Genomic DNA, 23,158 nt, shown 5'->3' on the forward strand with positions numbered 1-23,158 from the left:
GAAACTCAAATTGTGTGCCGCTGTGTTGATCATTTAAAAACTATCAAATGGCTCATTGATTGGTGGTAACTTTGCTTGGCATTATGAACGGATGGGTTACAGGCTCTGAGTTCAGTTGTGGTTATTTTAATTGATTGCAGATTTTTTTTATTTTTTTTTCACATGACAGGTGACTTCAGTTCAATCACATTTCACACACTCTTCAGTTCAGGGGCTTTATTCAAGTTGTGTTCAAAGCACCAGTGAGTATGTTCGCTTTACAAACTCAGCACATGAAAAAGGGAGCTCTGATTCCAATATGAAATCTCACAAAAGCATTTCTATTGCAAATCCAAAACAAATCAGGGTGTGTGTGTCTTTTATCCCAAAAAATATACACAAAATAAATAGAATAACAGGCTTTGGAGTGTCTCGGTTCAAGAAAGATTTAGAAAAGAGTAGCTTTGGATACAGAAAAAGGCACAGTTAGTGTAACTTACTGAAGAACGATTTGACCAAAACATTTCTAGGGAATCTGAGCTGAACTCCTGGTGATTTCCTGAGAGAAGTCCAGCTCAAGGCCCAACACATCCACTGTATTTCTGATCCACACCCTAACTCCACACCAAACAGGAGCCCTCAGCTTCGACCACAGTGGCTCTATGAGGAATGATGATGACACAGTAGCTTTCTTACTGAAACTAGTAACAATCATCCATTTGTTTGATATTGCTGAAGAGAATCTTTAATCTAAAAATATATCATCCGGTTCACTGCACACTCCCAGTTTGTGACAGTCTTTTAAACATGTGATATAATATTCAATATATTCTACAATGTATGCCTGAAGGGCTGTTTGTAAATGGCCTGAACGCTTTCTCAAAGAGGACACAGATTGTGTTGTAACATAACAACAGAAGGGCAAAGCACCATTGTTCTTCAGAAACAAAAGGCAACAACATTGTTCCACAAATTAGTTAAGAGCTGGGACTATAATAACACGGCCCCAACAAGGAGTCTGGGTAATAAGATCAGCAGGTGGAGTACTTCATGTTGGTCTGGTTAGAATCCAGTTGATAAAAGTAAATCCCACATTAGGTGGAATAAAATAAAGGGAATGCCCTATGCTCTCAAGTTATACCCATAATGCCTAGCAGGTCTGAAAACACAACTGTGTTTGAAAGACGACACATGACAGTCATGAATACTTTGTGAATGCTCTAATGAAGTGATACTTTTGACCCGGTTCTCTATTTTGATGTCAACATTACATGTTCCATTATGCGTCTGTGTTTTTATGGTTATAATAGAGCACTTATAGTCTACTGATAATATGTTGAATAAAATTATTTAAGTAAGACAGAAACAAAGCAAATTAACTCATGAAAAAGAGCAACGGTCACCGCTTCGAGTCAGAAAATGGAGAACACCTGAAGGTCGCGGCCAGTGTGTGTGTGTGTGTGTGTGTGTGTGTGTGTGTGTCCTGTTTGGTTCGGACTAGCCGGCGCTGTGTGCCGTCTTTGGGAGTTCAGGGATCCACGAAGGACACTGCGATGTAGCGCACGCCGGCGGTGGTGGGCAGGCCTTCATGGTAGTGGGTGAGGCGGCCCGGGTGCATGAGGGTCCAGCCTTTACGAGGAGCCTGAATGGAGCAGTCGTAGCGTAGGAACCTGCATCCACCTCCCTGCAGTCACAGCACAACACACATCATCCTCTGACACATCAACACTCCAACTACTACTGGAGTTCTACAAATACTACTTTCTATAATTAATATAAAATCTAACAATAAATGGATCTGTACTTTTAGGATAAAGTAATACTAAACACCAGGACACAACATTTTAATTCTTATGAAAGGGAAAATGTATTTGTTAATTGACAACCACAGAACCTGCTATTTTAATTCCAGATCCAAATTCAATATAGATCAATATTCTGTTATTGTCTTTGTAGAATAAAAATAAATATTTTCTTCCTTGGATCTTAGGATACAATAACTTCACCAATATGCTTTTCAGTGCATAGTATAAAACCATAATGGACATGTATTAAACCGCCAAATGACGGTCAATATGACCATCACAGCAAATCCACCACTGTTAGAAATCATAGATATTTTAATAAAAAATGTTTAGGTTTATAGGACTCACACACACAACATAATATATCATCACACATCAAGGATGAAAGCTGTAAATCCATGTAGCATAAAGCAATAATACTGTGGCCTAATGGCTGACTTATGGTTTCGTCCAGTACATTGAAGATGTAGGGAAACAACATGGATGCAAAAATAAAAAACAAGGCTCCTAGCTTCAGCTTCATGCAAGACGGGCTCAAATGTAGAAATGACATAAATGGAAAGTTTGAAAGATCAGGAACGAAGATGTTCATGCCAGAAATATGATGGCATTCTTTTTCCATTGATATGATTATCCCTGGACCCGCTTAACTAAGCAATGTCTTTAAAAAAAGTCAAATAGAACTCAAAAGTGTCCAAGTTGATGGTTTATATTGTTGTTTTTTTAATAATACAAAATGGTGTCCCACAAGGTTTCATACTGGGTCCTTTGTATTTACTATCAATATTAATAATCTGCATGGATCTAAATTAGGGTTTCTATTATATATGTTATATACTACAATTATTCTGCTACAGGGAAAAATAATAATTAAATTGCCGCTTTTATCAGCAATTCTCTCTCTGTTAAAGGTTTTTTTGGGGGAGTTTTTCCTGTTCTGATGTGAGGGTCCTGGGACAGAGGATGTCGTATGTGTACAGATTGTAAAGCCCTCTGAGGAAAATTTGTGATTTTGGGCTATACAAAATAAATTGAACTGATTATGGTGATATTCTAGTTCAAATGAAAACATTGGATTCAGTATATCATGTGATTTGACGATTTGTGTCTGATTCGGGTTTTCACACATCATTGCAGTTTGTATGAAAAAGTTGCTTTGTTTTCTTTATAAAACCATACAATGAAACATTGTTCATTTTTTTCCTTATAAGGCCTTATATAACACAAACCGCCTCCTTTTCTGTGTTCTCTACTGACTCCTAAAACTATCAGTAGCTGCATCCTTTGGTCTCACGGACAAGTTATGTTCGTCATTCCTCAAACCTGCACCGTCTTTGGTGAAAGTGCTTATAAAGTGTTTGGAGCCTCACCTTGGTGTGATCTACAGACACTTTATAAACTTCAATATTTCATAAATATTGAAGATTTTAAAAACATTTGGCCGCAGAATGTACTTGTCCTGATACTAAATGAGGACTTAGCTCTATGTTTTTATGTTGTTTTTAACTTATTGCTGTTTTTCTAAGTCTGTTATCTCTGTCTTCATGTGGTGATTGTGTGAAACTTCTACACTGCCAACTTGGCCAGGTCCACTTTGTAAATGAGATTCAAAATGTCACTGTGATTATCCTGTATAATTAGGAAAGAAGGAACAGCTCAAATTGTTTTGTGAGTCACCGTTTGATATCCTGCTACCAACGGACATCATTTTCAGTTCAGATTTAAGGTGCTAAAGCTTGTCAGGTGTCGTCTAATATGAACAGTTATTATGAAATAACATTTGGAGTTTACTAGCTGCTCTCTAAGGATGTAGTACGCTTGAACTATCTGTTGGAAATGTCAGATTTCTACCAACCTCTAAACACACTCACCTGGTAATCAGGGCCCAGTTGATTGAGTGCAATGTTTATAGTGAATGTGGAGGCGTCATGGTGTGGTCTCAAAGACGGCTGCTCATCTGGCTTATATCTAACTACAAAGGCCAATTCAAACTGAGCCTGCAAACACACAGACAGAGAGGAGTCATGCAGGCATTCGCAGAGAAGACTGCTCGTCTGGCCAACAGACAGAGTTAGAACACATGTGCACCCTCGCAGCTCCTGCTCAAGAAAGAAAAAGCATCAGCTCGGTTCCCGTCCAGCATTCACTTCCAGAGATGGAGCAGAGAAGCAGAGAGAGAAGTGGAGATGGCCTGCATCGTCACATCCTGTAGCCTCTATTAGCTGTCAGCTCCTCCCAATTTACCTGGTAGTCAACGTCTTTGCTGTTGAGAGCTACGTTAATAGTGAATGTGGAGGCGTCGTGGTGAGGGACGAGCAACGGCTGCTCGTCAGGTTTGTACCTCACCACGAAGTTCAAGGGGGTGGAACACTGATGAGAGAACACATGTTAGACAGCAGCAGCACAGCAACCAGTGATGAGAGCTGCAACTGATGGCTACAGTCATTTTCAATCGGCATATACGTTATTCAGTGAATATAGCATATCATTAATTGTATGTTATCATCTTTAGACTGCTCATCTTGTCCTACAAATGTTGAATGAATAATCAATTACAAAATGTGCTAGTTATTCATTTCCTGTCAATCATCTGATCATTTATAAAAGTTGAATTAAAATGTAGCACCAATATGCCAAGAATTCCTCTTCAATCACTAAATGACCCTGTTATTCTTCACTCTATCAAAAGTGATAGAGAACAATGGTTAACACATTCATAAAAGCTGCTAACATTTCTATTCTTATAGCATAAGCCGATGATATTCTATATTTTCCTTTCTTAATCAGACTCAAACCAACTGATCTACTATCAAGTATTGTGTGTGTATCAAAGTCTGACATATCTTACACAAACTATTCAAACACATCATCAATGATGACGTGTTCCTTCATCACATCACACACGCTGTAACACTCTGTTACACACTGTTACACTCTGTAACACACTGTAACACTCTGTTACACTCTGTAACACTCTGTAACACTCTGTAACACACTGTACACTCTGTTACACTCTGTAACACACTGTAACACTCTGTAACACTCTGTAACACTCTGTAACACACTGTAACACTCTGTAACACTCTGTAACACTCTGTTACACTCTGTTACACGCTGTAACACTCTGTAATACACTGTTACACTCTGTTACACACTGTTACACTCTGTAACACTCTGTAACACTCTGTAACACACTGTAACACTCTGTAACACACTGTAACACTCTGTAACACTCTGTAACACACTGTAACACTCTGTAACACGCTGTAACACTGTTACACACTGTTACACTCTGTTACACACTGTTACACTCTGTAACACACTGTAACACTCTGTAACACACTCTGTAACACTCTGTAACACACTGTAACACACTGTAACACTCTGTAACACTCTGTAACACACTGTAACACACTCTGTACTGTAACACTCTGTACACACTCTGTAACACTCTGTAACACACACTCTGTACACTCTGTAACACACTGTAACACTCTGTAACACACTGTAACACTCTGTAACACTCTGTAACACTCTGTAACACACTGTAACACTCTGTAACTGTAACACTCTGTAACACTCTGTAACACACTGTAACACTCTGTAACACTCTGTAACACACTGTAGTTCATTTTGACTCACTCACAACATTGATGCCAAAAACATCTCCTCTGACTCTCCGACTCTATTGGACTGAACGGTGCACTCTGGGAATTTTAATACAATAACTACATTCATTCTTTAACATAGCTGCAGACAAAGTAGGATAAGTGACTGTGTTAGTTTATAGAGAACATCTTCATTTTAGGAACGAAATGTCTTCTTCATGATGACCAATTAAAGATAGCGTAGTTGTTATGACTAGACATGGAGTGTGTGAAGTTTCTCTGTTCACGTCTTACCTTGGTGTAGTAACCAGGGTACATTTTCTCTGTTATCGGCGCTATATACTCCAGTAAGAACTTCTGCCATTCCTTTTCATAGTTGATCTGAATCATGTGGATGTCGATCGTGGGGACGTTCTCATAGCCTCCTTGGATTCTGTTGTCCTGACAAAAACCAAAAGAAAAAATCTGTTTAGAAAAACCTCAACACAAACAAGACTTTTAGCAAATTACAGTAAATGGCTCATTACACAAATAAGGACTAATACTGACTAACAAAGAAGCATGATGAGATGTGAGTGTGGATGAAGATTGTTTCACCACATTTCACCATATTTTTGTTGTTATTACTACGGATGAGAAATATTCATCTAGAATCTTTAGAATAACCGCACTGATTAAATCAAACAAAGACAAGCCCAAATAATAACATACCGTATTGGCTCCTCCTGACCACTTCCCAAAATGTTCCATTTCTTCAACAATGTGGTCACAAGCAACATCAGAGAAAATTGGGAACCAGTAGACATCAGGACAAGGCTGGAATAGGGAGGACAAGGAGTGACATCACATATCCATACAACCGCACTATCACACATTTTTTTTTAAAACATCCTTCAATGTCTTTTTGTATTCAGCTCTTTTTGAAATTAAGTTTCAATATGTGACTTTGTCTGTGCTCTGCAGTCCACTACAGTGAGAGTAATTATTAAAAAACACAGAGGGAATATAACATGTGAGGGTCCCGGACAGAGGATGTCGCATGTTGTACAGATTGTAAAGCCCTCTGAGGCAAATTTGTGATTTTGGGCATTGCAAAATAAATTGAATTGAATAAAAATCAAATGTGTTCCGCTCTTTCTATTAGAAAACATTAGTGTACGACTCATGTGTCCTCATGTCAACTTGTGCTGCAACTCACAGTTTCAATCAGCTTATCTTTCATGATGCGAGTGTAGTTCTCATGAATGTAGCGCTCCTGCCAGTCCTGAAAGAAACACACACCACACAGTCAGTGATTGGTACATAGTGCTGCTGCTATACTACACTTACTTCAACCACAGCCACTGGTAAGTATTCCTGCTGCCACTGCTCTAGTCATGTTACTGCTCAATCTACTGCTTATGATCCTGCCACTACTACAAGTACAACTGTTGCTGAAATGATATCCTAGGGCTAGTGTTTATAAAGCTGTGCACAGTAAGTAAGAAGAATTAAGAACAAGAGCCATGAATAAACGTTCATAAGACATCACACTCACTGTGCCTGGACTATTTTAAGATAAGACTTGGGGTCACTCCATGTCTTGTGACTCCACCTTTCTGGGTTTTATGAGCAGGGTGGGGGAGCACAGCTCTGTCCGTCTGCAGGCTCGAAGGCCTCTGTGAGCAGAGACCTCTCCACAGCATGAGATATTTTATTTTTATGAAATATTTTCCAGATATCTAATCTGATACACAGAAGCCCTGAGAGGCAAGGGGAAAAAAAACTTTTCTAGTAATCCATTTTCTAACCCTTCTTGTGTTTATAACTTGTTGGCTGTTTTAGCAAGTGATCTAAATAAAACAAATTGAAAAAAAGAGAATTATTTGGCCAAAACTTTTCTTTTACCAGTTGTTAAGTCATTAACACTGGAGAGAAACAACTCAGATCAGGCTTATAAATGGATCACCAGAACTGGTTTTCCTCCCTTGCCTCTCAGGGCTTCAGTAGATATTGTCAACATAACTGTAGGGGAAATATTTTATTTGAGCTTTTATTCGTGCATGCATCAGGATATTGACACAAATGGAATGTCGGACACAATGCATGATGGTTAATCTGAATCATAGCAGCTGTGTATGGAGCCAGGGTGACTGATGCCGTGCAGCTATTGGCTGATTCAGTGCTTGAGGGGGGGCATTGTGGTCAGACATAATTCTAGTCCTTATTTTACTTCAGTGTAGTCAGCACTGAAGAATCAAACCCATACTTTGATCAAAGCTCTTTATGCAAAGCTCATCAGCCCTTCTTTTTTAGAGAAGGTTTTGTACAGCCACAGTATATTTCCTGCCATTGCAATAACAAACAACCAACACTAGGGGGCACCCCTCCTGCATCACAAACAGAGCCTGTCACCACCCCTAAGACATCCTGTAATATTATAGTCTCAGTCTCACCACTATGTTTTCAAAGATCTGCCACAGATCATTATGAAGATGGCTCGTCTGATAGTTTTCTGTTGACAGGATGCGACCGAAAGTGTGCATGTTGGTTACATATATGAAGATTCCCTGAAAGAAAGATTCACAACAGGTCAGGTACTTTCATGAACAATTTTACATTGACAGTAATAAACATTGTTGTTCTTAATAAGACTAATACGATTATGACAACAAGCAGCAGAAGGAGCAAAACAGGAAAGAGTCAAAACTAAGTGAAACTATGTTCTTTCTATGCTGTAGTTATCTTGTTCCTCGTTTATGTAGAGTACATACATGTACTTATACTCGTGTTTTCTCTTACTGACCTTGCTGCGGATGTTGTGGCAGTAAGCCATGTCCGGGTCTAGGAGGTTTGAGGTAAACAGCTCGTAGTCTGAGAGCTCTGATCGAAGGAGGCTGGCCTTCACCAGGTACACACTGGACACGTACGGGACGTTCCACACACCCCTGAAAACAAGACAGACACCAACGCTAGGATCTAATGTCAGGAACATGTTGTTTTGTATTATTGTAAATACTCATCAACCCGTCAATAAAAACATTTGTCACTAAATGTCCCTCTGAAATCTTTAAACGGACTTACACTCTGCGTCCTTGAACTATGTCCACGTAGTCCTCAGACCGGGCGTAGTAGCCATCTGCACTGAGGGCTCCCCAGAAGTTGCTCCACAGTCGACCAACGCGAGTTATCATCGGTGCCACAATAGGACTGATGAACAATTAAAGGAGTGTTACAATATGTCTTCATCTGGCTAAATACAGTTAGTGAACTGCTAATAAATGAGGAGATTACTTTGTGGGGTTGTTCCCACAGCAGTCTTAAGACATAAACTAGATTAATGATAATAATATACTTGCAGGTTTTGTTCAATCAGAATTTTAAGTGTGTTCTCGTTCTTTAGGACCACTTCAATGTCCAGGAGGAAGAAATAGTCACAGTCCTTGTCCTTCCGGCACATATCACTGAAATAGAGGAATGACAGTATGTAGTGTAAGATTAAAGGGCAAGGCTGGTATGACTCTGCATAAACCATAGGATCAAACATCACACGTGTTGGCATGTAACAGTCTGCATAGACACATGACAACACAGTAGACAATGTGCCAACCAAAGCTCACTCAAACATGAAAGAAACTGGACTAAAAACAAGCTACAAAGCGAATACAGAACACTTCTGGTACCAAAATCCTGTCCTGTTGCCTACAGATATCTGTATTCAAATCAGATATCTGTTTATAGAGAATATATCCAATGACACAGTAGCTGTCAGTCAAACTCTGCCATGGGAAACTCTCCAACTCTAAAACACAGTTTCCAAAAATAGTTTAATTCTCTGTTAAAGAAACAGACATATAGCCAATATTATCATTATCATTAAATCTCCTTATACAAAAAGTGAGGTTTGACTTTTAAGATCTCCTCCAAATATGTTGTGTAAAAAACACGTTTTCTCCACAAACAAATTCAAATTCTTGAAATGACATCTGCTCCTTCTCCCTCATTGAAACATTCAGAATCTATGAATGTGTAATATAATGTAACATAATAATTTGACTGTTTCCACATCTCACTTGGGTAAGTTGCATATTGGACTGTGATTGACTTCCAAACTAGTGGTGAATCCTGCAGGTGTTAAATTGAGACTAAAGGTGAGCATAAAGAAACGCTCCCTCTTCAGCGGATGGATGTTAGAACAAACTCAGCACTTTAATCATTCCGCAAAGTGAAGCTCAAACATCCGAATGAGGTCAAAACAGCTTTTTGTGAAGGAAAGAAAACTACTGCAGGGTTTGCACAGTAAACCGAGTGCCTATCAAAGTAACACACACAACTTGTTTTGTGTGTTAAAGGAGATTTTTCTGATTCTTGAAAATGGTCAGTTTTTTTTGTCACATGACCTGAGCTTTATAAGTTTAACATTAAAGCATACTGTAAAGGAAACCACATATGATTCTGTCCAACTGGGAACTCTAAATGTGTCACACAGCTGACTACTAGTCACATGGGTACTCACAAGCCCAGGCTGCGGGAGGCAGCTTGGTCCATCTCCTTTTCAGGGCCGACCAGCTTGACGTCCTGATAAAGGCTTCCATGATCCTTCAGAAAAGAGCTGATATGGCCCTCGTGATGAGCTTCCTGGAGGGAGAGGAGAAATAAACAGATAGAAAAGGGGCGTAAGAGCAGGAGTCGGAGTTACTACAGAAAAAGTATATATGGTACACTTGTGTACAACCAGTAGCTTTTCTATACATGACAGTCAACTCAGTTTGCTTTTTAATGTTGTGATAGCGGGAAGCTTTTATTTTGACGGCAAGCTTCTGAATGTTTATTATTTAATGTAGCATAATGGAGGCATCAAATAGTTGTATCCCTTTAAATTGCTTTGGTTTTCGTTCTCTTTAATTAATTGAAATCAAAACGCTGGAAAAAGGTGAGTGGCACTGGTTCCAGCAGTATGCGTATGATGTGCATGTGTTCAGATCTTACTGATTAATGATTCTCAACTCTTTGCGAAGCAAATGTTCTATTCGTCCCTTCGCTGGCATAGAATGGGAGTGAATGGCAGGCCATGTTCATTTTGTGCATGTGACCGTGCCTTTATGATAAGCTAACATATAGTAACAATAGGACGTTTTGTTTTAACATGTTGATTTTGAACCATAGACACTGAACTAACAGGAAACGGTTACACATCCTCATGAGATTAAGATTGGATGTTTAGTTTCATTTAGTAGATACAAATTAGAAGAATGGAAAAATCTATCTAGTCAGTAAGTTCATCAGTGGACAAGTTGTCGGCCTTGTTGATCATCTGTGGGACACTTTCAAGTACATCTTAAACTTGAGGTATTGACATATTAAATGTTCTCCTGTTACCCTGTTGTAGATGAAGAGTTTGAGTCTGTTCTTGGGATACTGGAGCTTCAGTAGGCGTTCAAAGAACACTGACACAAAAGGGGTGGGCTGCTGAATGAAGATGCCAATGACCACCAGTGGGTATTCACTCTCCTGTTGGAAAAAAACACAGATATAAGTTCAAGGAGAAATGGCTTATTACTTCTTTATGGCCTGAACAGTTCAAATAATTCCCAATATCGATTAAATGTAGTGGTGGTAAATGTTGTGATCCCCACAGGCCTGTGAACTGACCTTAAGAGCTGAGAGTGGGTGGAGATCCTCGTGACACGCCGTGCAGCCTGTCTCAAATGTCCACGTGTTGGGGATGTAGTTACCAAGGTAGTTGATCTGCAGCTGGAAAACAAATATGTGTTCTCGTAGGTTATCCCATCTCAATCTAATACATTTTTTTATTGGCAAGAAGAATAAATGATCAACCAGATATGCACCTTAAGCCTCTGACGCTCTAGGAAGATGGGCGTGTCTACATGTGTGATGGACAGCTAAATAAAACAAAAGACACCGCTTTCTCGCTAATGAGCTATCCAGACGGATTAGTCGCTCGTTCAGCAAGCTAATGTGTAATACAGATCTAAAATGATAATGTGGGTTCAAGTTCAAAGTTTTGAATTAAATATTTTTTGGGCTATATACAAAGGACTACAAAGACAGAGAACCACATTTGGACTGGTACATGCAAAGACAAGGGCCGTGTTTCTCATACTTAAGTATGAAGTCAGAGTTGTCATATGGCACCAGTAATAAAGCTGGGTTGAATTGCTATTCAAACATATTTCATACATTTACAGAGAGACCAGGAGTTCATCATTCTTTCTTCTTTGAAGCTTCCTCAATCTGAGAAGTGTCAGATTGGGCTGCTCATTGCTGGATGATGATGTGTTGAGAATGTATTTTCAAGTTTGACTCACGACACACGAGGAAAGACAAGGTGTCGTATTTGTTTCAGTGTGAACAGACCTGATGGTCAGCTTTATAGGGCCGCTGTGCTTAGCTGTGATTGGTCAGAGCGTTGTGATAGGTCAGTACCTTGGTTGGTCCGTTCCCATGGATGACGACAGGAAGCGTATCATAGAGCACATTTCTGGCTCGTACTCGCCCGTCCTCAAACTTCAGCATCACCTCGTCTGGAAACACACACACACACACACACACACACACACACACACACACACACACACACACACACACACACACACACACACACACACACACACACACACACACAGTATGTTAAAACAGGCAGGAGAGATTAAAGGCCTGTAACAGCACATTATGTAATAACACCCCCATTGCATAATAACCAGCCTGAATTCAATATCAAAACGAAGTGCATTTTGTAACAATTATAACATATTGCAGTGGTTATTACAAAATGTGTCAGTTTTAATAGCCAAACAAAATGCATGTCTTCATTAATAAAAATATTATTTACATTATAACAACATATATTTAAGTGCTCTAGTATGAATCATACTCACTTCATTTTTAAAAGATATAATTGGTTTAGTAGATAAGTGGATTATCTCTCATTGGCCAAAACTACATCAAGTAGTGTATGTATTGTACTGTATTCCCCAGCTTAATAAAAACGGACTGTAGGGGTCATAGAGACGTGTTTATTTTATGTTTTTGGTTAGATTCCTGAAATAAGGTCTGAGTTTAACACAAGCTGAAGAGGTTTTAACGGTTTGTTCTCGAAATAAAATACATCAGTAAATACACCTCTGGTGAATTTAGAAGCCTTTACGTGTCTTAAAAAGGTGGCTGGTAATAAGACTAAACGTCATCACGCCAACTAGTCGTCCTTTACTTTGGTGGTGGTGACACAAAGTCAAATAATTAATGAAAATCATAAAAGTGGTGTTCATTTGTGAGGATTATCTTGCTGAACAAAACTTTTAAGTTTCCACAGAGCTTATTTTCTGTAGTAATACAAAATTGAAGAGTCCTGAGTGCTTCTTCTTGAGGGAGTCAGTGCAATGCTAACTTCCTGGGTCAGCCTATGATTACAAATCATCAGATGTTTAAATTATGCAATTTTTAATCAACACAAAAAGACAAAAAAAGTGAATTATTTTTGTATTCTCTCAATACCCAATTAAAATATGTTAAGGCAAAGAGCATGTGTCATGGTATCGTAATATATTTAATTATGTTTAAGTATATCAGCATTTAAGTGAAAAAGAAGCAGGTTAGCTGGTGCTGTCCATTTACCAGCACATGGTGAGAGCATAAAGGTTTGAGCTTTTGTCTTTGAACGTTTTCATATCAGTTGAGAAGCTGCTCTACAGTAAACCTTACAGTGAAACTCTAGATCCAACGCTTTGTTCACACTCAGTACCATGCTTTCTAACTAGTTTCCAGTGATAGACACTTTACAACTTATTCTCCCTGATGAAGTAAAAAATGATTAGATTATGCTGTGTTATTTAATACTGTATTGTGATGTTACAAGTTCTGTCATTCAGGATAGGACTGCCACTATCAATATTTAACACACACTTTTCACACCATGTTCTTGGTCATGTGAAAAGGAGCTGACAGAGGGAGGATTTATGGGTGCAGGGAGTTCATTCAAGCCCCTGGACATCTGTGTCTCAGTGAACTTTTCCTTCCTCTGCCTGAAAGAAATGCTGCAGAGACAGCTGAGAGTTCAGCTCATGTCTGAACATGCAGCCATGGCTAATACAATGCAACTGTTATCCCCCCAGCTCTGGAACCTTTAAGGTGATGATGTCTCAGCGGTACATTCTCCAGATTGTTCAGCTGACTGAGAAAGAATCAGCTAGGAGCCGGAGGAGTTGCCAATAGGGATGGAGCAATTTTACCTATAAAAGACACTCACAAAAGGTTCATTGGGATATTTCTGTTATCGGGATAATCGTAAAGTCACATGAGTGTAGAGAAGTAAAAAATAGAGCTTGATTTAAAAAAAATAGAAGAATCATCATGTTATAAAGAAATAACTTAGACAATGTCGACATTTTTTATTCTTCTTTTATTTATGCAGGGGACCTTATGATAAGATAAAATAAGATAATCCTTTATTAGTCACGCAGTGGGGAGATTTACAATATATAGATTACCTTATTTAAGACGTCCCCTAAAAAGAAGATGTGTAATATTGTAATGCAATATAAATAATGTTTTTTTTAACTAAATGGAAGGTTAAGTGATTACAGTATGTTTGTGTTCCATTTGAAGAATTTTAAGCATATTTGAATGATTATGGGGATAATATGGTGAATCGCTTACTAATTTTACTTTTTCAGACGGAATAATTGTGACAAGAAATGTTCATATCGTCCCACAGCTGTTCTTAAAGAGCTGTAGCTAGTGAGATGTCACTAGTACGAGAGCAGTGCAGAGCAGAGGCTGTGAGCTTACGAGTGGGGCAAACACACACATGCACTAACATGCAATAAAAGCATTGGTGACCAGCCTGGCTATGTCAACAAAGCAAGGGGAAGCTCGGATTACAACACAAACGTACACACAGACTGACTTCATTCTCTGATCGAGGAGACGTTACTCCATTATAACTTTACATACATATTAGGTGTTTGAGAGTTATTACTGTTCTGAAATGTACTGAAATGTAGTTATCTTTTGCATTAGTCGGCCAAAACATTTTTTAAAGTGTGTACATGGGGAAAGTGTTCAATCTGCAAATGACCACAACAATCACAGTATATCAAATGTGCCGTGTACTTTAAGAAACATACTCAATTAAGCAGACTGTACTGTTTCTTTATTCTAGGGTCGAAGTCATGAGAAGCACACAGTGAGTGGTCTTGTCTTTTCAGAATGGGTTAGTAGTAAATGCACTTAGTGTGTATGAGTGGGCGTAGTTAGCGTGATGTCACCCATTGGTTTGTGGACTACTGTTTTAAAGCCTTAAGTTCTGTGTTTTTGCTTTGCCATTTTTGTTCTCGGCACACAAGTTGGTGGAGCTAAGTACAACCGAACGCTGAATGGGACATTTCTAGGCGTCCAAAATGTCACAATCAACTTTGATGAACTGAAAACACACTGTGGATGTATTAGAGTAGACTTGAAACTAGAGATTGAGACCATAAACTCATGTTTACAATGTTTACTGAGGGAATAAATCAAGCTAGAGTAGAGTCATTTTCTCATAGACTTCTATACAACCAGAGGAGTCGCCCCCTGATGGACAGTAGAGAGAATGCAGCTTTTAGACACTTCAGCATTGGCTTCACTTTTTAGTCCAGGGGTTTGCTGCCTGAGAAATTTGTCACGTTTAAAAGAAATTGCCAACTGTGACTACATTAAATGAAAACACACTTGTTGTATTCTTGTAGTTAACAAATTAATTTACTAACATATGAAAATAGTGGGTGTCATTTTAATATTGGTGCAAAAATTGTATTTGAAGTAATTACTGCTCAATGGATTATATAGTGTGCACCACCAGAGATCATGAGCAGGACAGGATGCTGGTTAGTGTCATGTGTGGTAGATAAATGAAACACACATAGAAGTTGTCTTCTGGATGATAGGACACATACAATTTCCTAATGTTATGGGAAGGGTGCACTTAGCATTTCTAGCAATGTAGCAGAGAGAAAATAGACACTGTGTGTGAGAGGATGCCTCACTTGTCTCAGTGTCTTTGATTCATAAACTTCACTTGCTGGACCAAGAGACAAAATTCAAGGCACTCACCGAGGGCTCCATGAAGGTTCTGGAACAATCTGCATTTGCGGTCCAGAGTGATATTGGTGGCTTTCTGAAACATGGACACACATTGTTTCCACCAATTCCCCCAAATAAAGGGAGCCAGTAAAGCCAGTATTGAAATAGTGATCACAAATAATAGCTGCAGGTGTGGCGGCACAATCAAATAATTAGTATAAGCGGTATCAGCACTGATTTGATCAGTACAACTGAGTCATGTCATACTGCTTTTAATCACTAATTCATTTAAGTCACTTCTACTCTACTGTTTATTTTTTACCATCAATAAATCCCAACCCTTCCTGCAGATGTTTCAAATTAAAAGCCTACCAGGCATAGACGTGATTAAGCCCACTGAGCTACTGGAAGGCTTTTAATGTTAAAGGTGTCTGCAGAAAATGCTGAGTCTCATTAAATGTGAGAGCGAGCAAAAAGTACATTGCCAAGTGGATCTATCAGGGGGGTTTTCTGTAAGAATTTGTGCTTTGGAATTGTACATCATACTTATTTCATCAAAACAGGCAAACATGGAAGAAGTGAACAAGAGCAGATTAGAAAAGAGGTTTATTGCTAAAATATGATGAAATGTCTGTCTCAAATAAAAGCCTGGGTCTCTCTGAAATTGAGGCCATATTTGAGAATGTTATGTAACATAATAAAATATCACAGATGAATTATATGGCAAAAGAAAGTGATTATTCTTATAATTAGTAGTAGGTCTAGTATTTATTGTATTCAATGTGACTTTGGCATGGAATAAATCAAAAATACAGATCAATAAAGTAAATACTGATATGTAACAAATCTTACCCTTTTAACCGGATCAATGTAAATCTTGGTGAAGAAAAGCTGGTCGCTGTCATTGTCTTCTCCGGTCCAATCAGCAACCATTTCTTTGATGTTGGGAAGGTAGCCAATGAAACCTGAAGGAAACAGACAGGAAGTTAAAAAAATATGCTAGAAGTAACATATTTTAATTTCCATATTCATGTTTATAAACTCATACATAAAGGTACAGTCAAGTCAGCTGTTTCTAATTGCCATAACAACCATTGCCAGGTTCAGTTTTTATGGCTTAGCCCAGAGCTGAATGCTGACCCGCTGTTTCTCTGCTATAAAAAGAGGTGGCCGTGCTGCTTCCTGGACTCAAAGTCTGCAGACCCACCAGCAGCTGGTAAACATTAGAGTGTTAAAGATATGTGCATATTGTATTTGTGTGAGGACAGTGTAAGAGTCATCATGTTAAGTCACTTGTGTCATATATAGTCTTGATGAGCAAGATGTAAAAATAGACTAGAGAGATGCCTACATTTTATCCATGAAATAGCTAAACGTGTTGGGTATTAGCTGTCTGGACAGGAAAGCTTCACAGCGGGTGCTCAAAATCACCTAGAACATCATTGGAACCTATTCTACTGAGCATCAGTCATATTGGTGACAAGAGGAGCCTGAGAAGAGCTAAAGGGATAATAAAAGACAAAACCCACCCAGACGCTAGACTTAAGAGCAGCATATAATAATAGTTTTTGTTTTGTTTTCTGTGTATCTTCTTCTGTAGCTAAATGGGACTACAAGCTGCATTTTGTTGCCCAACCTTTTTGCATAATGACAATAAAATGAACCTTGTAACCCTGTAAGGAAGCAGGGTCAAAACACCACCTGATGACCTTTCTTCCTTGCCAAGGGTATTACTAGACTAGCTATCACCAGACTAGTATGGAAGGCATCCTAGACATGTATGATGTGCTACAACTAGTGTTCAAAATCTCAACAGGGTACCTTTCAGCAAAAAAACATATCTGAGGTTGGACATTTTCAGTGTTTTACCGGTTTAATGTCAATGAACCTTATTATTGAAAACCTTTGTTAAAGTAGGATACAGTGTCTGTCCCCTAATGTCACACCAGAGCTACCCACGTACTCCTCTAGTCAGCCCCATGCCCTCCAAGGCCCATGGTCAGGGAAGTGACCATGGGCCTCTGGTTTATGCTTTTAGATGCTTGTTTAAGAAAGGAGATGCACTTATGACTTCTGGTGACTAGTAGTTCTCTTGAATACCTATGTTGAATACACTTATTGTAAGTCGCTTTGGATAAAAGCATCTACAAAATGACTGTAATGTAATGTGACTCTGCAGTGCCTCTCTGTAGAGGTCAAGCAGGCTAGGTGTGGCTCCCAAAAACATCTATCATTGCACTTTTGGCAAACCACTTTAAAGCCACCTTAAAAATCCAACCAGCTATTTGATTTATAGAGCTTTTCAGTAGTACTGTGTGACTGGCAGGACTGGTGAACATACCTCCTGAGCCTAGGAACCTGTTGCCCTCGACGACGTGGGGGTGTTTGTCCTCCAGGTGTCTGTCGGGCCAAATCAGGCTCTCAGAGGAGAACACCACCTTGTGTCTGGCCTGCTGGAACTTCTTGAGCAGCTCTTTGGGGCCAGAGGCGAAAACCACATCATAGCTGTGTGTAAACGGGGAGTGAAAATAGAAAACTTTACTGCGCCGCGTGGCTCGGCAGTGTGTGAAGCCAGTGGCATAGTTTAAACAAACGAAGGGGTTGCCTTTATAAGATGCCAGCATTCTTTATTTGGAGAGCTAAGTTGCCAGTGGTTGTGTTTTACCGGTGCTTGAACATAAAAACATCACATTCTGTCTTGATTTCAGTATGTGAACATGTTTGTGTTTTTATCAGTGGGTCTGCATGTTTCAGCCTTTTTTGCTACAGCTCCCATATACTACTATTATTACAGTACTTTTAAGGCTGATTTACAGATATAGTTCAACAATTTGGGAACTGTACCGAATCAGTAGCTTTTAGTAGTGGAGCTCCTCACTGGTACCGAGAGCCCCGTTGTCAGCTCAGCTGTGATTCACAGTGTGCTACTTTCTGATTCTAAGTTTATTAAAAGACAGAAAAACTATGAACAATTTACAGCAACAATTACTATGTGATAACTGTTGCAAATAGGAGGCTGCTGAGCTATTAAAAAGTATAAAATCAACACTTATAAAAGCCTAGACTGCACTGAAGAGTTTGAACCTTACAGCTGAACTAAAGACAGTCAGAAGCCGAACATCATGGAATCATGAACCGTGATAAGTTCGCTGACTGGTACTTTGGAGGGAAATTTGAATGTTTATCGTAAAACATAAATATTTATTAAAGTAAATCTATGAAGTGAACTGAAGGAAAATATTTATATCAGCAAAGGAATTCACAATTTCTACCTCTGTTGAGAAGCTTAATGTCACTCTCAGTCTGGACACGGTTAGCCTAGTTTAGCATAAAACGGCTGTGGCGTAGTGGAGAGCAAGGTAGTTCTCCAATCAGAGGGTCGGTGGTTCGATACCCGGCTTCAGCAGTCGATGTGTCCTTGGGCAAGACACTTAACCCCAAGTTGCTCCCGAAGGCTTGCCATCGGTGTGGACTGGATGTTGCATGAATGTTAGTTAGAGTCTGATGGTGGCACCTTGCATGGTAGCCTGTCATCAGTGTGTGAATGATATGTAATATACTACTGACTGTAAGTCGCTTTGGATAAAAGCGTCTGCTAAATGACTGTAATGTAATGTAATGTAATAAATACTAGAAGCAGGAAAAGCAGCTAAGGATGCATGGACAAAAAGCCCAGCAGACTCTTCCTGCTGCTCAAACTAAGGAGCACCGTGGTGTTAAAAGCAAGACAAAGCTTTCCAAAGTACAGGGTAGTGCAATAACTGGCTGCAAACAAACCCGCTGTCCTTTCACTGTGACTAAGCAGTCTAACGCTTAAGGGCCACAATCTCAGATGACCACAGCCATCCCTTGAATCACTACTTTTAGCTACTGCCCTTAGCACCTCTTCATTTAGCATTTATTGTGTTTTATGTAAATGTGTTTTAATGGATCGAGTCTGGGTCTGGTCTGATATGTTGGGTTAATGTAGCCTCATTAAGAGTAGATTTTACACATGCAAACCAAAATCAAATTCCTGCCTTTTGCATGCAAAAAGTAGACAATAAAGTATTTTCTATTTCTATCCTGGCCTGTCAAGCTCAAACACACACATACCAACAACTCTTAAGCTCACTGATTCACATGTTGTATCTGTTTGTTCAATCTGTACACACACAAATGTAAGGATGAGAATTTGTGGTCGTACACGAGGGTTATGTATTGGAACTATTTCTTGGTGAACAAAACTAAAACTTGTGCTCACACTGTGCTAGGCGGACGGACAAAACCTCCTCCAACATGTAAATCAGTGAGCTTTAGAGAAAATACATATTCAGTCACTGAATACTTTTTGTAAGTATTCTCCCCTACGCTAAATATAAAAGTACTTATTGTGCTTTTGCGTGGCATTGCAGCAAAGACTTGTTGAGTGAAATCTACACAGTAACACTGACAAAATTCACTATTTAAAATCTAAACCCATCTGGTATCATTTGGAAAGAATAATGCAATTCTGTTGAGATGTGCTAAAACGGAGCATTTCAGACAAAGGTTTAGTTGAATTCAGGTATATTCAGACAGACAGTATGCGAAGATAAAGAGACTTTGAGCCTTAAGCCTGTAAACATGTGGTTTACAGTATGAACCTGGAAATGAGCATATGTGTCCATATAGTACCGGGGTGTTCCTCTGGCCATCATTTCTGCATTCTAATCTGACACTTTGCCCGTGCTGAAAACACTCTACCTGTCAATGAAAAGGATGATTCTGTCCTCATCCTTCATCTCCTCCAGAGCTGCTTTGAGGAGTCGTACTTTCTGGCCTCCCCCTGGAGCTGACATGTAATCGCCTGACTTCCATATCTCACCCTCACCAAGAACCTTTAAACATACAAAAAAACATACATTCACTCAATTTTGAGGACGTGAATTTAAAGATATTTATCATCAGATACTCTTCTTTTATGCCACTAAAATAAGAATACCTTACCTGCCAAGTTTTAGTTTATTTTTGACAAAAACAGTGGTTAATTTCTGTGACTCAAATGCATTGAAACATTCTCAAATGTAAAAACAATGATAGCATTGAAGAGAAAACTATGAATAGCAAAAAATAGGGATTTGTTTTCTTGTAAAGAATAGATAGAAAGGTTTCCATTGACAGCAGGAAAGCAACTTTGATAGCCACAGGGGTTCTTACCTTGACAGTGTAGTTAAAATGTTCAGCTGAGCGAATGAAGCGCTTGAAGCCATCCGTCTCTTTGGTTGCAACAGTCACAACTAGAAGTTTCTCTGGAAGACACCACATAACAGAGGAATTTAGAAAAAATAATACTTGTTTTTTCCTTTTGCCTTAAGCATTAAGCAACCCAGTGGATCTGCTACGACTGACTTTAACACAGAAACACAATAAAACAAAGATGCAAGACTAAATTATAATGCAGGGTTCACATTTGTGACATTGTGGTGTACATTACCGGTGCAAAATCACCAACAAACTTACAATAAGGCATAATCAAATAACTAAAATCCAAGTGACAAGCTGTGGATGGTTATGTTACCTTGATAATAATAATGATAGATGTCAAAGTTATCTGATGATGAGATCAGAATTTAACATAATAACATAATTTCCCAAGCTCAAATTCAGCTGGGAAACCTTAGATGCATCTCTCTCTCTTATCCTGTCGTCTAACAAAAACGTAAATATACCTAAATTAATTATTTAAATGTATTTAACATACCACTGTGACCATAGTGCCCTATTGCTTAGGCCCCTTAAGGCTACTGTTCTCTTAATATTCATTGTAGTAATAATATTACATTTCTATTGCTTCCATATTTGTACTTTCATGTGGAGTTTGAGCCCCAAAAATGCTGGACCTGGTAGTAACTGACAGTATTTCTATTTTATTCTTTGATTGTTGTATATGGGTTGTAATAGGTTAGTGACAGCAGAGACAAACTATTATACAATATTTTTGGTCAATGTGAAAATAACTAACATATTGTCACAGGTCACCAATTATCATCTTAGAGGAAACACTAGTTCTGATATGGTTTGTCGATATGTTTTGTTATTTCCTTATTTTTTCCCAATTATGATAAAACTACAATATCAGATTTGGATTAGTTATGGACAGCTTCTTGCTTTATAGTCTGAGTCCAACCATGAGTGTGAGTTTACTATCAACCGTATATACTCACAATCTAGCCCTGCTCATTGTGGCTTGAATAAAAGAGGTGCATTTGAAGAAAGGAAGGACATTTCAATCACAGGGAACACTGAAAACATATATCTAAACCCTTCATTTAGGCCTGACGTCTTATCTCCATAAAATAACAGGGATAGTTCACCAGTTCTCAACAGATGGGTTGCTGTTTCAAGGTTATTTTGTATCAAGCTTTTCTTTTCTTTATTCTAGTGCTGTTTCCTTTTTTTTTTTTTTTTTCAAACTACTAGCATTCAAGTCTATACATCACCTGAGCCTGCGCTGAAATAATAGTATTGTTTCATTAAATCTGGTTGCCAAAAGGAAATTCTTCCAATACTTTATTCTTTAGGATTTATGGGACAGTAGACTAAAGTGAATCCACATTTACCAGGAGTAGTTTAGCAGTGTTAGGTTTTGTTCTTTAATGGTTCACATTCATTCTACATCATCTTCACACTAACTCACTCATATTATGAGCATACGAGCATTCTGCTGAGCTAACTAACGTTTATATTAATAGCTGCGCTGCCAGCCCGCCGACTGCGCAGCTAGTCCCGTCCACGTCAGCGGCACAGGCGTCCTCCTCAGCACCGCCGTGCTGCGGTCTTTACTTCAAAGACTTGGCATAATGTTAAACTTCCTAGTTTCCAAATGCTATCTTTTAAACAGGGGGGGGGGGGCACACACATTACAACACAGAGTCTTTGGGAATTGTATATGTATATTCAGCATGCACCAAGAGACACGTGAATCAACTAAGTTCAGTCAAATCTAGAGGGTTTCCTTCACCAGGGGACCGCATGAGCCGAGGAGTCTCCCCCGGTCCAACCCAAGCTTCAGTTCCCTAAATGTTGCATACTGAGCCGGGTCTACTTTACCAGACACCGTTATTGTTAACCGACGGTACGCATGTGTAGACAGCACGGTGGGTTGGTTAGTACCGGGGCAGCATTCCTCACTTACCTTCGGGGACTCGCTGCTCTTCGCAGTGTATCAGAGGGGAGAGTGCACAGATCCCTGCAAACAACAACAAGGGTGGAAGTCTCATTTTTTTTAACAAGTTTAGGTTGCACGTTTTCCAGTGAATTTAACCGAACTGTACACTTTTCCAGCGGGATCTAGAAAAAGAATCTCGGCTATGTAAACTTCTCCACTGCCTGCCCCTCCTCTCTCTCTCTCTCTCTCTCCGCCTGTATCCACCCCCTCTCTCTCTCTCTCTCTCTCTCTCCTCTCTCTCTTTCCACAGAAGACAGTAGGCTCATGTGTTTGTATCCATCCGCAACGCCCACTTCCAAAATGGGACGAGAAAAGCTGTCTGACCCAGCTGTTGTGTGGACATGAGCACTTGCACGTAGCCTGTACATTCCCAGCGGTGTATATAGAGTATGTATCCAGATGTTGATGCTCACAAACAGTAACTTGAACATGAAAAATCTCACAACAGTAGAAACCTTGGGAGAAACAATGTAACAAGCAAAATATACCGACATCCATATCAATGAGGGTACTTTTAA

The 23,158-nt window shown here is 39.2% G+C and overlaps 1 protein-coding gene across 1 annotated transcript; it reads right to left on the reverse strand.

Moving 5' to 3' along the window:
* Window positions 1-214: 214 nt before the first annotated feature.
* On the reverse strand, window positions 215-22,802 carry plod1a (procollagen-lysine, 2-oxoglutarate 5-dioxygenase 1a). The gene is made up of 19 exons (XM_054608786.1): window positions 22,608-22,802; window positions 20,630-20,721; window positions 20,177-20,310; window positions 17,793-17,956; window positions 16,304-16,416; window positions 15,482-15,545; window positions 11,819-11,916; window positions 11,024-11,125; window positions 10,751-10,882; window positions 9,888-10,009; window positions 8,731-8,835; window positions 8,456-8,581; window positions 8,178-8,319; window positions 7,828-7,941; window positions 6,591-6,656; window positions 6,104-6,208; window positions 5,687-5,833; window positions 3,656-3,781; window positions 215-1,663 (listed from the first exon to the last, which is right to left on the reverse strand). Exons 1-19 carry the CDS (start codon window positions 22,690-22,692, stop codon window positions 1,508-1,510), a joined length of 2,193 nt encoding a protein of 730 aa, XP_054464761.1. The 5' UTR covers window positions 22,693-22,802; the 3' UTR covers window positions 215-1,507.
* Window positions 22,803-23,158: the final 356 nt, after the last annotated feature.

This window comes from Anoplopoma fimbria, chromosome 12 (genome assembly GCF_027596085.1).
Source record: "Anoplopoma fimbria isolate UVic2021 breed Golden Eagle Sablefish chromosome 12, Afim_UVic_2022, whole genome shotgun sequence".
NCBI lineage: Eukaryota > Metazoa > Chordata > Actinopteri > Perciformes > Anoplopomatidae > Anoplopoma > Anoplopoma fimbria.

Bases quoted from the DNA above. Each gene is read 5' to 3' on its own strand.
- plod1a (XM_054608786.1), bottom strand. From the start codon at position 22,692: ATGAGACTTCCACCCTTGTTGTTGTTTGCAGGGATCTGTGCACTCTCC. The intron at 20,311-20,629 runs GTAAGAACCCCT...GTATGTTTAAAG, and splicing joins ATTTTAACTACACTGTCAAG to GTTCTTGGTGAGGGTGAGAT. The intron at 16,417-17,792 runs GTATGTTCACCA...TGTTTCCTTCAG, and splicing joins CAGGTTCCTAGGCTCAGGAG to GTTTCATTGGCTACCTTCCC.